Genomic DNA, 14210 nt, shown 5'->3' on the forward strand with positions numbered 1-14210 from the left:
CATCAAGTAGAAACTCTTGACCATCAGCTCTGGGGCACTCAATCAGTTCTCTCCCTCTTAGTCATCCACTCTCTTCTCCCACTACACTCCAGCTCTCAGTCTTCATTCCTCTCTCTACCAAACCTACAAATTGTGCCTCCTCCTATCTTTCTTGTCTCTGGCCCCTAACACACAGTCCCTCACCTGTGTGGAAATCCCTTCTCCTTCAAATCCACCAGGCCACAGATCTCTCAATGCCCTCTTGAAATCATATCTCCTCCAGGAGGGCTTCCGTGATTCATCTGTCTCCTCCCTGGGTCATATCTGCGAGAAGCAGCAAGCCAAGCTAATAGAGCATTGACCAAGGAGTCAGAAGGAACAGGGTTTAAATCCTGGCTCTGCCCCTTGTCTGCTATGTGACCTTGGGCAAGTCACGTAATTCATTCAATCGTATTTATTGAGCATTTACTGTGTGCAGAGCACTGTACTAAGTGCTTGGAAAGTACAGTTCAGCAACAAAGAGAGACAATCCCTGCCCAAAATGGGCTCATAGTCTAGAAGGGGGGAGATAGACATCAAAACAAGGAAATAGGCATCAATAGGACCAATAAAAATAAATAAAATTAGAGATATATACATATCAGAACAAGCAAAACATGCATTAATGCCTCTGTGCCTCAGTTACCTCTTCTGTAAAATAGGGATTTAGACTATGAGCCCCACGTGGGACAGGGACTGTGTCCAACACAATTTACTTGTATCTACCCCAGTGTTGAGAGCAGTGCCTGGCACATAGGTGCTTAACAAATACCTTAGAAAAAAAACTCCCACCTCAGCACTCTGCACTTATGGCTCACACCCACCTAGCACTTCAGTACTCTTCTGCTTGAGCACTTATTCATCTACAGATTCTTTTTTTCTCATCTATCTGTAAATTATTTGGAGTCTGTTGCCCTACAAGTTCCTTAAGTGTAGGGGCTGTTTCTATTGTACTCTCGCAAGGGCTGATTACAGCACTCTGCAGAGAGAAGTTGCTCAATAAATATTACTGACTGATCGACTCAGTGGCACTGGGCTGGGAAAGAGTGAAGAGGGAAAGGGGGGGGCGTTCCTAGATGCCCCTCCCCACCTCCAGGGCAGTGAGGGAGAGGCAGTTACCATCCCCTTGCCCTGAGCTAGAAGGGAAACCAGGACTTGGAGTGGTAGGGGGCAGTAGGAGAAGAGTAAAGCTCGATGGTAGAGTGATTTTCGGCATGCAAATGGTTCAGAGGCTCATCCAAAATGGGACTCATACAGGGCAATTCGATCTGGAATGGGGCCCATTTTAAATGGGTCACCCAAGCAGAGGCAGTAGAAGGAGCCTGAACAGCATCCTACCTCGTTTGTGCAATAAGCCGTCTGGCACTAAGGATTCCATGTGGATGTGGAGCAGTGAGGTGGTCCCTAGGGAAATGATGAGTTTAGGCTTTGCTGAGTTTAGGCTGTGCTGACGCTGGCTTCTATTGTCTGTGTGCCTTTAAATGTCAGCACTGTAATTTACTCAGCATCCTCTCAGAGGAAACAAACAAAGGAAGACATTAGAACAGATAGCAATTAGTATCTCTTGGGCCTGAAGCAAACCCCCCCCTTCACCTCCCCCCACTCCAACCCCCTACAACTAGCTAATCCAAAAGACAAAATGCCTTTTTTGATATGTTTGCAAGCACTTAGCCCAGTGCACTGCACAGAACAGGCACTCAATCAGTCCAACTAACGATATGCATTAGCAACAAACCAGACTTCCACACTCGGTATTTTTTAAGAACATTCTTTCATCCCATCCTTAACCTAGCTTCTTTGCCAACTATGTTTACATTGAATATTAACCATGATGATCATGCTTGGCAGTTCAATAGGCAAAGTGCATTAAAGTCATTAAGTAATGGTCATGACATCTCCGGCAAGAAAGTCAGTATTATTATTCAGCTGGAGCTACGGGGTTTCTAGGACTCAACTTTCACCCATAGTCTTCAAGCCTGTCATGAGAAGATCCCTTAAATGGTGGAAAGAAGCCAGTAGAGACCAATGCCTTTGGACATATCTACATTTCAAAGAAGATTTTTTTTCACAGTCACTTGAGTGTCTCACCAAGTGAAGACTTATATGGGTCAAAAAGATAAACATCAAATTCCTTCCCTCTTATTTGTTGGCTTGGGCACAGTTTCCTAACATGTCTGGACAGAGCCCGGGTCTGGGAGTCAGAAGGGCCTGGGTTCTAATCCCTGCTCCATCACTTGTCTGCTGTGTTACCTTGGGCAAGTAATTTAACTTCTCTGTGCCTCAGTTACCTCATTTGTAAAATGGGGATTAAGACTGTGAACCTAATGTGGGACAGGGACCATGTACAACCTGATTAGCTTGTATCTACCCCAGCACTTAGAACAGTGCTTGACACATAGTAACTGCTGAACAAATACCATCACCATCATCTAACCAATCCAGAGAGATTCACATCCTACACACACACAGAGATCTGAAATTGCACTCATGCAGTTAGTGAAAAGCTGAAGAGACTTCTTCCTCATGGGGCCCACTGCTGGGCCGGGCACACACTGATCTAGCAATAATATGATGAAAAAATAATGAAAATTTTAAAGACTAGGATGGATGCAGTTAGGTAGAAGGGAAATGCAGTCTGGAAGATCAGGAACTAAGATTCTGATTTACATTTCACCATATTTCACCCAAACATCACGAAATACCAGGTGAAGGTCCATGGCCTAATTATTTATTATCAGGAGGAGACAGTAACAGATAGACCAGACCGGAATATGGCATTCTGAGAGGCAGCTGATGCATATCAGCAAAGTAGACATACGGAGAGACCAAAGATGCAAACCACAATCTAGAACAAGCCCACAGCTCAGCAGCTTCAGCTGACTCACAAAATCAGCCTGGAAAGGGCTAAGGTCAGCCATCCAGGTGCAAGACAGTAGCCAATCATTGTGAGGCCAGCTGACCTAGATTGAGAACCCAAGTGTGATATGTAGATTGGGCATTTACTTCAGTCTGCCACTGAGGATTTCTCAGATTTAGGTCTTCTCAAAAAGTTTCAGTTCCTGGTCCCTCATCACAAAATCATGGCTATGAGATATTTTATAAAAACAGGTGTATCAGGGAAAAATTCAAAGCTGTTTCCAGGTATTCTCAAATCTCATACAGAGCCTGGCAAATAGTAAGTACTTAACAAATATCATTAACAACAACAACAACATCCTACAGAAGTTTGAGACTCAGGAGTTGAGATTTCATCAAGAGAGACAAGCAAAACAAAAACCAAATTCTTACAGTCCACAAACTGGGCAAGTTTTAATAATTTCTTAGTCCCACCAAGCGTCTTGGGTCCAAGCACACTTGATTAGCCAGTACTCACTCAGTCCAGCCTGAGGGAGGAAGGTGACCAGGGTACCAGTGCAGCAAAGGGAAAGAGAGCAAAAAAAAAAACAAAACAAAAAAAAAAGCTTACCTCACTGGCATTTAAAAGCTCTCCCTAGATTGCTGATTGGATGGACTTCTCCTAGATTCTTATTGGTCAGTTCTATCACTGCCAAGCAGGTTTCATCTTCTTGAGGATGGTAGAAACTGTAGTTCCCTGGAAGGAGAAGGTTAAAACAATAAACTTTCTACTTCTTCAGTCTCCTTTGGTGACAGTTCAGTCTCTGTTAGCATTAGTACCTACTGGATGCACTATACTGTGCAGAGCATTTGGGAAGTGCAAAACAAGCAAGTGACTCATTTCCCCACCCTCAGTGGGCTTACACGCTAATAGGGAAGATAGACATAACTTTATTTACAGAGTAATCAAAATAAATAATTTTGAATGTACAATTGAATAAACCTACAAACAAGTGGATGGAGACAGAAGAATCGAGAGGGAAGCACAATTAGATTAGTTTGGGCCTGAATATTTCCATCCCCAAGCGTGGGATAGTTAAGTCAGTAAGGCTCCCACTTCTCTCCAGACCTCTCCCCTTTCCTTCTCCCAAAAGCCCGGTTTCTCCCTCCTACCCATACCTCTTTCCCAATACAGACTAAATTTAGTCCATTGGATACTATAGCTGGGGAAACTCAGAGTCAGTATTCTAGTCTGATTTGATTAGGCCGGCACTTAGTACGGTGTTTGATAATAATAAACACTTAAATATTATCTTTCCTATTATAAGCCTGGCACCAAAAAACAAGTTTATCTGCACAGGTCAACTAGGAGACTGGAGGAAGTACTCCACTGTAGTGATTGGTATTTGTCCATAGCACATTTACACATCGATAGACACAGAATGGCAAACTGCAAGCCAAGTTGTGTTGCCTGTAATGGATTTTAGTATCTGTCTTACCTGTTAGAGTGTAAGCTTCTTGAGGGCTACTATCTCTAGTGCACTATCCCAAGTGCTTAGTCCAGTGCTCTGCACAGACTAAACACTGATTGAGGGTAGGTGGGCCCAGGTGTTGTTTTAATCTACTCACAAGAACCAGCTAAGTGAAAGATGGGAATTATTTCCCTTCATTATGCTATTTTTAATAACCAGCTTTTTACTCTCTGGAAAAGCCCATAATAAATTTGATGCATCTCATATGGAGGGAATGTGAATTTTCCCTGCTCGAGAAAGAAATCTCATTACATCCTTGATAGCAGGATCGGACTGAGAGAATCAAACGGATGGTGGAGGAAAGAGAGACCCTGATCTGTCCCTCTCTCCCCTGAGCCCAACGCCCTGACCCAGATCCCCATCAGGGCTTATGGGCCTTGCCCAGCTTGGCTCAGGGACCTGGAAAACCAATCCTTGGATCAATCATTGGCATTTACTAAATGCCATCATTGCATAGTGGATAGAATATGGGCCTGGGAGTCAGAAGGTCACGGGTTCTAATCCCAATGCTGCCCCTTATTTGCTATGTGACCTTGGACAAGTCACTTTACTTCACTGTGCCTGAGTTACCTCATCTGTAAAATGGGTAGTGAGCCTGCAAGCCCCACATGGGACAGGGGCTGTGTCCAACCCAATTTGTTTCTATCAACCCCAGCAACTTAATATTGTGCTTTGCACATTGTAAGCATTTAACAAATACCATCATAATAATTATCATTATTACTACTGTTTCTTGATCACTTATTCTACACAGAACACTGTACTAAGTGCTTGAGAGAGTACAACAGAGTAAGTAGATACGACAAAGACCAGAGGATCTGAGGCCGTGAAAGTTTATCAGATGGACAATAGAGAACTGTCCCATTGGGCTCCTCGCCCTAGCAGCGGTTGGGCTCACCTGCCCCTGGAGGACCAGTTCCCAGGAGTCTCAAATCCAATTAATTGCATTGCCTCCAACGTAAGTGATGGGTGTTTCTCGTTATCTGCTGGACCTTGTTTAAGATGGGGGCAGCAACACTTGGCTCCCAGACTTGATTAACCTCTCTGTGTCTCAGTTACCTCATCTGTAAAATGGGGATTAAGACCGTGAACCTGACGTGGGACAACCTGATTACCTCGTATCTACCCCAGCACTTAGAACAGTGCTTGGCACATAGTAAATACTTAACACCATCATTATTATTATTATTTTTCCTACGTCACTGTTCCGATGAGTGGAGCAGGCTGGTTCTCCATCATGAACCTCCCTTGGGGCGTTAGCAGCATTTTCCATTTTGGGAAGCCTGTCTTCCCCCTTCCTGCTCCAGTTCAGTGAGATAGAGTGGTCTCCTTCTTTCTGTTTGGAAGAGGGGTAGGGGTGAGGGGAGGTGTGCCTCTGTGCGACCCTGCCGTCTTCCCAGGATCAAGTGATAGCAGGGGTCTCCTTTCCTATTCGAAGATGAGGTACTTGTGCAATTTTGATATTATGTTTGCTTTCTTGGCAGACGGCTGCCTTTTTCTCATTATCGGGAAGGGGGAAGGTGACAGTGGCAATGTTGTGCTCCTTGGAAGAGGCAGATAATAGAAAGGGATTTTTAAATCCCGGAGAGAAAAACTATACAATTTGGCAAAATACAGGGCTCCTCAAATACTGCAATTATCCAAGTGGTGCTGGGAGCGGGGCGCTGAAACGAGCAGCGTTGTTCCTCGCAGCAGTTCCCAAGACTGACTCCCCCGACTCCACCGCGCCACGAGAAGCCAGGCTCGGGCCGGGCCCCCTCCCCGGCCGCAACCACCCCTCTCCTCCCTCCCGGGGCAACAAAAGTGTCAATGTGGCATTCGGGTGATGCCCTCGGCATCACCTCCAACCCGCTTACCATATATATGCCCCCGCGCCCAAAAGTCTTTGGAGCCACCCTTACCGGGGCGGAGGCGGGCGGGCAGCGGGCAGGACGAGCCGGCTGGGGTGAAAGGGCGTGCGGCTGAGGCAGGACAAGCCTCGTGCTCTGCTCGGGCGAGGGGCAGCTGGCCCAACGTCACCCTGGGGTACCGACCCTCTCAAGGTCAAATGCTACCTCGTGCCCTCCTGAACCGGCGGGCGGAACTCGGAAGCGAGGGTGGGACACCGCCCCCACAACCCAAACTGCCAGATTGACAGCCCAAACTGGGAATACAGAAGGTGTCCCTCGCCCCCGTGCCAATCACATTAGGAATGGAGGAGGGGGGAGGGCAGAGATTAGATAAATTGAGGCCGGAAGCTGGAATGGCCTAAGGGCCCAGGTGATGAATACCTGCCGCTTTTTCATTACCCTGTTTATTTTGTTAATGAAATGTACATCGCCTTAATTCTATTTATTTGCTATTGTTTTAATGAGATGTTCATCCCCTAGATTCTATTTATTGCTAGTGTTCTTGTCTGTCCGTCTCCCCCGATTAGACTGTAAGCCCGTCAAAGGGCAAGGACTGTATCCTTTACCGATTTGTACATTCCAAGCGCTTAGTACAGTGCTCTGCACATAGTAAGCGCGCAATAAATACTAATGAATGACTGCAGAGGAATGGGACTCGCGGCAGCCGGCTGCAGGTGGCCTCTGTCCAGTGCGTAAGAAGGCCGCTCTGCCTGCACCGAGTGAGGAGCCGTGGGATGGGGGAGTGTCCCGTCCCGCTGAGCGCTCGTGGGCTTGGAAACCAGACGCTTCACCACGGCTATGTAACGTTTAAATGGATTTGATGACTAAAGTGGGTGCCTCCCCAGTGGGTTGTGAACAGGGTGGGAGCGGGCCGCCTCACCGAGTGGAAGTAGCACATAAGTGGGTAACGCGTACCTGGATTTAACGCGTAAGTGTATGTAACTCCTAAGTGTATAACGCCTAAGTGTATTTAACGCAAAGGTGGATTCCTCCCGGGTGGGGCGCGCCCAGGGTGGGAGCCAGCCGCTTCACCACGTCGTGACTAAAGCATAAGTGGGCTCGGGTGTCCGGCCACGCGCGAGTAACATACCAGTGTATTCCTCCCGTTAGAGAAGCTTTAACACCATATTTCTCCCAAAAGGGAAGGCCGATTTGTCGCGTCTAAATAACTAATTAGTTCACTTCGCCCCGCGGAATAAATTCTATACAAAACTCAGGTTTTCCGTCCCCGGCCTCTCTCTCTCTCTCGCTGTGCCGATTCCGAAAGAACCTGATCCCGGCGACGGGCGACGGCAGCTCTCTCCCTTCAGCCACTATGGCTCCCTCAGCTGCCCACCCCAGCCCTTCCCATTGCCCTCGTTGCTGTTCCAGGGGAGGGGCAGTGGAAAAGATGGAGAAGAGTAAGGGAAGGACTGGATCGGGGGAGGAAGAGAAGCAGTGTGGCTTAGTGGAAAGAGCACGGATTTGGGAGTCAGTGGTTGTGGGTTCTAATTCCCACTCGGCTACTTATCAATTCTGTGACTTTGGGCAAGTCACTTAACATCTCTGGGCCTCAGTTATCTCATCTTTAAAAGGGGCATTAAGACTTTGAGACCCACGTGGGACGGGGACTGTGTCCAACCCGCTTTGCTTGTATCCACCCCAGCGTTTAGTACAGTGCTTGGCACATAGTAAGTGCTTAACAAATACCATAATTATTATTATTAAGAATAAAGGAAGGACGGGGGGGTGGGAGGGGAGGGAAGAAGAGAGAAAGGGTAAAGGAAGGATTAGGTCAGGGGAGAGGGGAGGGGGAGGGGATAGAGGCAGCATGGTCTAGTGGATAGAGCTTGGGTCTGAAGGTCAGAAGGACCTGGATTCTAATCTCAGCTCCACTACTTGTCTGCTGTATGACCTTGGACAATTAGCTTAACTGCTCTGGGCCTCAGTTACCTCATCTGTAAAAAAAATAAATGGGGATAAAGAATGTGAGCCCTAGGTGGGACATGGACTGTGTCCAACCTGATTAGGCTGCATTTACCCCAGTACTTAGTACAGTGCCTGGCACATAGTAAATGCTTAAGAAATACCGGTGTTTTTTTTTTAAAAAAAAAGGATGAGTAAGGGAAGGAGTAGGTGAGGGGAAAGGGAGATGATAGAGAGGAAGAGTAAAAGAAGAAGTAGGTTGGGGAGAGGGGAGAAGATAGAGAGGAAGAGAAAATGAAGGACAGGGTTGGGCAGAGGACTAAGTCCTCATTTCCCCTACTCCCTCTCCCTTCCACATCATCTTTGCATTTGGATCTCTATCATTTAAGCACTTAATAGCTACCTCATCTTCAGTGCTGTGGGACTGTGGGATTTATTTTAATGTCTGTCTCCCCCACTACACTTTAAACTCCTGTGGGAAGGGAACATGGATATCTACTCTATCATACCACACTACCCTAAGTGCTTAGTACAGTGCAGCACGGTACAGTAAATGTTTAATAAATACAATTGATTCATAATCCAACACAGGCCAACTCTTGGATGAGGACCAAAAGATAATGGCTGGGAAGTTATTCATGACAATCAGCCTCTCAGGTGAGGTTCTGCAGATCAACAGGAAGGGGACTATCAAATCCGTCTACTTGGATGCAGCACCCCAGAGTCTAAGGACCCTGCCTGGATGCATACAGCACTTCTGACCTTGCAAAAACAAGGAGAGTTTGCTATAAACCAGAACCATTGCAATAAAATTATTGGGTTTTATTTCTATAAACATTACAACCAATGATACATTAAAATACAAACCAGTATGTACAATCATACATACAATAACAATCTCTGTAGGAAGTAATCATAAGCCAATTTGAACAGAGAGGAGCTGTGTTTGAGGAAGACAACATCAATTTAGCCCTGAGAGGTCCCAGCTAATGTTTCCATGGTTTGGTTTTGTTATTGGAGGTTAGGGAACAAACAGTCATCCCCAGGACAGTCCACTTCCACACTGGATCTCCAGAGATACCTGTGTCAGGGAGAGGTAGCCAAGAAAGAAAACTTATCTTTGCAGAGGGATGGAAATGAGAATAGATGTTCAAAAACTGATTTTGCAACCACCTGCACCAAGCCACTTAAGCATTGGTTCCCTCTGCTCCTCCCCCGTCCCTTGCCCTCCCCTCAGCACTGTGCTCGTCCGCTCATTTGTATATATTTTTATTACCCTATTTATTTTGTTAATGAGATGTACATCCCCTTGGTTCTATTTATTGCTTTTGTTTTAATGAAATGTACATCCCCTTGATTCTATTTATTGCTATTGTTTTTGTCTGTCTGTCTCCCCCGATTAGACTGTAAGCCCGTCAATGGGCAGGGACTGTCTCTATCTGTTGCCGATTTGTACATTCCAAGTGCTTAGTACAGTGCTCTGCACATAGTGAGCACTCAATAAATACTATTGAATGAAAGAATGAATCTAGAGTTCCTTGTCTTCAAGAGTTCATAGATTATTGCAGGGTGACCCTCAAGGCCATGATACCCAGAAATCTCCAATCCCTCTGTGCATTACTTCTACACACCCACTGCTACAGCTATAAAGAGTCCTGGCACGTGCATTGCTGCAGGGGTCCATGCTCTGTGTCTCCCCTACTCTCCAGCTTCCTCTGCCCCAAGTCCATCAAGGCCTGTGTCGACCTTACACTTGGAGGCAATCATTACAATGGCACGGTGTGTCTCGAGCAATCTCAACATCACGTCAGCCTGGAAAAGGGAAAAATAGGGCCACCAGAGAAAAGGTCTGGGAGGGAATTGGGACTCGATGACTCTAAAAGCCCTTTGTCTGTAAAAATACCACCATAAATATATACCCCTAGAGCAAAGCATCATTTCAAGGGACAAGAATAAACTATGAACTTGAGAGAAAATGGGACACGGAATAACCAAAAACTTTCCCAGCTCATGCTGAGTGGGAGAATGGTAAGAGGGTGGATAGGACAATAGGGAGGAGAATCCAATCTCAGATTTTTCTCCCACACGATCACATAGTGCCATGCCTTTGCCTATGCTGAGATCTTAGGGATGGCTGGGATTCATGGGAATCTCCCCATCAGTTCAGGAATGTTCTCTTCAGTAGGACACCCACTGGGCTTTACTCCAGTTGAGTCAAAATGTCTCAAGCAAAACGTCCTCCATTGTCCCATGGGGCAGGATGCTGTCAATGTGTTTGTTCCCTGTTTAATGGTACATGTTTGCTTGAAGTATTTTTCCCCTTGGTGAAACCATTTCTCAGCTGCTTACTGCAGTTCAGACACGGGAGCAGACACACACATACACACACACACACACACACACACACACACACACTTTCTCTCTCTCTCTTTCCCTCTCTCTCTGTGATCACTGGGCAAAGACCATTTCAGCCTCTTGAAGTCACAGACCAGATGGGGCCAGGGTGGCGGAAAGATGGAGAATAAACCAGATGTGAAAGCAGCACTTATTCCAGGCCTGGAAGAGGATAAACCCGAAGAGCAAGTCCTTGGAAAAGGAGCCTGGGACAGGAGGAAAGGGTGAATGGTCCTCATCACGGCTGAGCTGGATAGCGTCTCTGGGCAAGGCGGCTTGTCCGATTCAGCCCTGTGGCCATGGTAGAGGTGAGCTGTGAGAGAAGAAACAGGAATTAAAGAGGATTTCACTCGAAAAAAGAATCACAATCTTCCGATGTTAGATCAAGTCAATCATATTTATTGAGCGCTTACTGTGTGCAGAGCACTGTACTAAGCACTTGGGAAAATACCATATAACAATCAACAGACATTTCCTGCTCACAGTGTGCTTTCAGTCTAGGGGGAGAAAGACAATATAAATAAATTGCAGGTATGTACATTAATTAATTAATTAATTAATGTTGGCATTTGTTAAGCGCTTACTATGTGCCAAGCACTGTTCTAAGCACTGGGGTAGACACATGGGAATCAGGATGTCCCACGTGGGGCTCACAGTCTTAATTCCCATTTTACAGATGAGGAAACTGAGGCACAGAGAAGTTAAGTGACTTGCCCACAGTCACACAGCTGACAAGTGGCAGAGCTGGGATTCGAACTCATGACCTCTGACTCCAAAGCCCGTGCTCTTTCCACTGAGCCACGCTGCTTCTCTATAAGTGCTGTGGGACTAGGAAAGGGGATGAATTCATTCAATAGTATTTATTGAGCGCTTACTATGTGCAAAGCACTGTACTAAGCACTTGGAATGAACAAGTTGGCAACAGATAGAGACAGTCCCTGCCGTTTGACGGGCTTACAGTCTAATCGGGGGAGACAGACAGACAAGAACAATGGCAATAAATAGAGTCAAGATAAAGGGAGTGAGTCAGGGAGACACAGAAGGGAATGGAAGAAGTACTCCCCCATAGTCTCAGACCCATCATGTGACTCTACCTTTGTCCCTGATGACCTACCCATCACCGCAGTTACCACAACCATTACCACTAATGCCAGGTCTTAAACTTTAAGAAAGAATTCAGAATAAATAAGGAGATATTCACCAGAACCAAAATGGCAGGTTGTTTTTGCAATCTTTCGGTGGGGACATCAAAATGCCCCCCTTCCATTCCCATTACTAGGCCTAGGATCCTGAAACCCACCCTCTCAGCCGAGACCTGAAATCTTCATTTGTCTCCAGGTTCCCAATAACAATAATAATAGTGGTATTTGTTAAGTACTTACTACAGGTCAACCACTGTTGTAAGTGCTGGGGTAGGTGCAAGGTAATCATGTTGGACACAGTTCCTGCCTGTCATGGGGATCACAGCCCAAGTAGGAGGGAGAACAGGTATTAAATCCTCATTTTACAGATGAGGGAACTGAGGCCCAGAGAAGTAAAACAGGCACAAACACAGCAGGCAAGTGGCAGAGCCAGATTTAGAAATCAGGTCTTCTGATTCCCAGGCCCCTGCTCTTTCCACTAGCCCACGTGCTGTAGGCTCTGAGAACCCCCTCTATGCAGGTAACCACAGGGAGACTGCTTGCTACAGGATGTGGAAGAAACAGACTCACCTGTGATATCTGAGAGGGGTTGTAGAGAGGGACAGCCCCGACTGGAGGAGGAGGAGGAGGAGGTAGAGTCCTAGGGCCAAAGTACAAATCACGGGAGATACCCTGAAACCAGAAAATATGGAAAGGAAAATCAGCAGCTGATCAGGGCAAAAAGAACAGGCTGGACCTGGAAGGAGGGGGTACATGAAGCACCTCATTGTGAGTCTCAGAAATTTCCCGTCCAAACTAAAATGGTGAAATTGTAATAATCATTCAAGCAGGGCCTCTGAGAGGGCCTTCAGCCTCCTCAGTAAAGGCACCATGTTGGGGCTTAAAGAGCAGCAATATTTGTGCCCATGCATGCTCAAATGCACATACATGCATACACTTAAACCTTATCCATGGGACTTCTAGGTGGCCTGAACTCTGTTCTCAACTAAGAGGTAGGAGGGGCCCTAATCTTGTGGATCAAATTAGAAGACAAATATCTGCCAACATTGCCTCAAAGTCTGGCAAACCCCAGCTTGTAGAATCAGTCAAGGAAAGCCTTGATCCCCCATCCAGGCAGTTGGGTTCCAGAGCTTGGGCCAAGGCTCAATGGTGTAGTTGTTTACAGAGGGTTAAGACTCCAGTTTGAGTTCTGCAGCAGCTTTATATAGGCAGTAGTGAAGGGGTTTGGGAGTTTTGGGAGTAATGGTATTTATTCAGAACTTATTTTGTACGGAGCACTTTACAAAGTGCTAGGAAAAAAATGCATGGGTGAATTTTAGATCTGGTCCCTGGCCCTCAAGAGATTCACCATCTAAGGGACTGGGGTGGAGGTGGGGTGGAGGAATGAACCCTTCTAGGACTCTTGGCCTCATCCAAATGACCTTTCCATCATGGTTTCCCCAATGATTAAGGGTCATTTCCCTGGTTGTGTTCACCCTTCCCTAGCTGAAAGCCAGCAACCAGACAAGGAGAAAGGAAACTCACAAACAAGGGAAATTCACTATTGCTCCTCACCTCGGTCATCGGCACACCTCCAGCCTGTAAGCCCACAGCTTTATCTCCAACTCTCATGGCTCCGTCTGAGAAACAACAAATCACAAGAGTCCACAACCGCCTCAAACTCAAGGATGCCCGCTGCCTGGAGTGCCCCAAGCTCTGCCCTACTTACTCTCACTTCTGGAGAATGGGTTGGCCCCTGAGTGAGGTAGTGAAGGGGACAGAAAGGGTGACAGTGAAGCAGCTGGAGTCATTTCCTGGGGATGGAACAGTGTCTGATAAAAAAACAAAAACACCTCATTAGAAGGAGGGGCAGAGAAGGGCAGGGCAGGGACCCAAGTGGTAGCCTCCTTCTGTCCTCAACCCTAATGAATTTACCTCAGGTTCAGAGCCATTCCAGGAGTTCTTTTCCTCAATAGGTGCCACAGTGTTGGTAGACTTGGATCGGAACCAGCTTAACCAGCCAAACCCCAAGCTCTGAAAAGGGAGTAGAAATTATTCTTGCCCTCAGAGCCATTTACCTGTCCCAAATGGTGGCTAACCCTGCCCTGGATGGCACAATGCCACTGACAAGAAGTAAGGCCCCTGGAAGCCAACAGGCTCCAGGCTTCCATCTGGGAAGGGGGCAGGGACTTAAGACAAAAACAACACTCTTTAGGACAAGATGTGACCGGAGCCTTGAGAGTGATAATCTTCACTGCAAACCCTCAGCCAAGAAGAGAAAAATGGCAGGACAGAGTCCAGGAGAACTGTGATCTCTCCTTAGAGCTTCCAAGGCAATCCCCGGATCCTCTGTGGAGGGGAACCAGGAATATATAATGTATGGTGTATGAGGAGTGTGGTATGAAGAAAGCAGCAGATTCAACTTTTTTCCCAACTGTCCTCCTGACATGGTTGTCAGGGGAGAAGGAAGGCACTCCTGAGGATTCAAGGAAGGGCTGAGCTAGGCCCAGGAAATG

The 14210-nt window shown here is 46.6% G+C and overlaps 1 protein-coding gene across 5 annotated transcripts in view; it reads right to left on the bottom strand.

Annotated features, from left to right (window-relative positions):
- Positions 1-9637: 9637 nt before the first annotated feature.
- The window catches only part of LOC100085206 (protein transport protein Sec16B), a 45165-nt gene continuing 40592 nt past the window's right edge, over positions 9638-14210 (bottom strand). For all 5 annotated transcript variants that reach the window (XM_029080600.1, XM_029080597.1, XM_029080599.2 and 2 more), the window contains 5 exons: positions 13630-13728; positions 13424-13526; positions 13270-13334; positions 12286-12387; positions 9638-10886 (listed from right to left, as the gene is read on the bottom strand). In XM_029080600.1, coding sequence (XP_028936433.1) covers positions 10812-10886; positions 12286-12387; positions 13270-13334; positions 13424-13526; positions 13630-13728 — 444 coding nt within the window. In that variant the 3' untranslated portion in view covers positions 9638-10811. The remainder of the gene's footprint in view (positions 10887-12285; positions 12388-13269; positions 13335-13423; positions 13527-13629; positions 13729-14210) is intronic.

Source organism: Ornithorhynchus anatinus, chromosome 16 (assembly GCF_004115215.2).
Source record: "Ornithorhynchus anatinus isolate Pmale09 chromosome 16, mOrnAna1.pri.v4, whole genome shotgun sequence".
In the NCBI taxonomy this organism is placed as follows: domain Eukaryota; kingdom Metazoa; phylum Chordata; class Mammalia; order Monotremata; family Ornithorhynchidae; genus Ornithorhynchus; species Ornithorhynchus anatinus.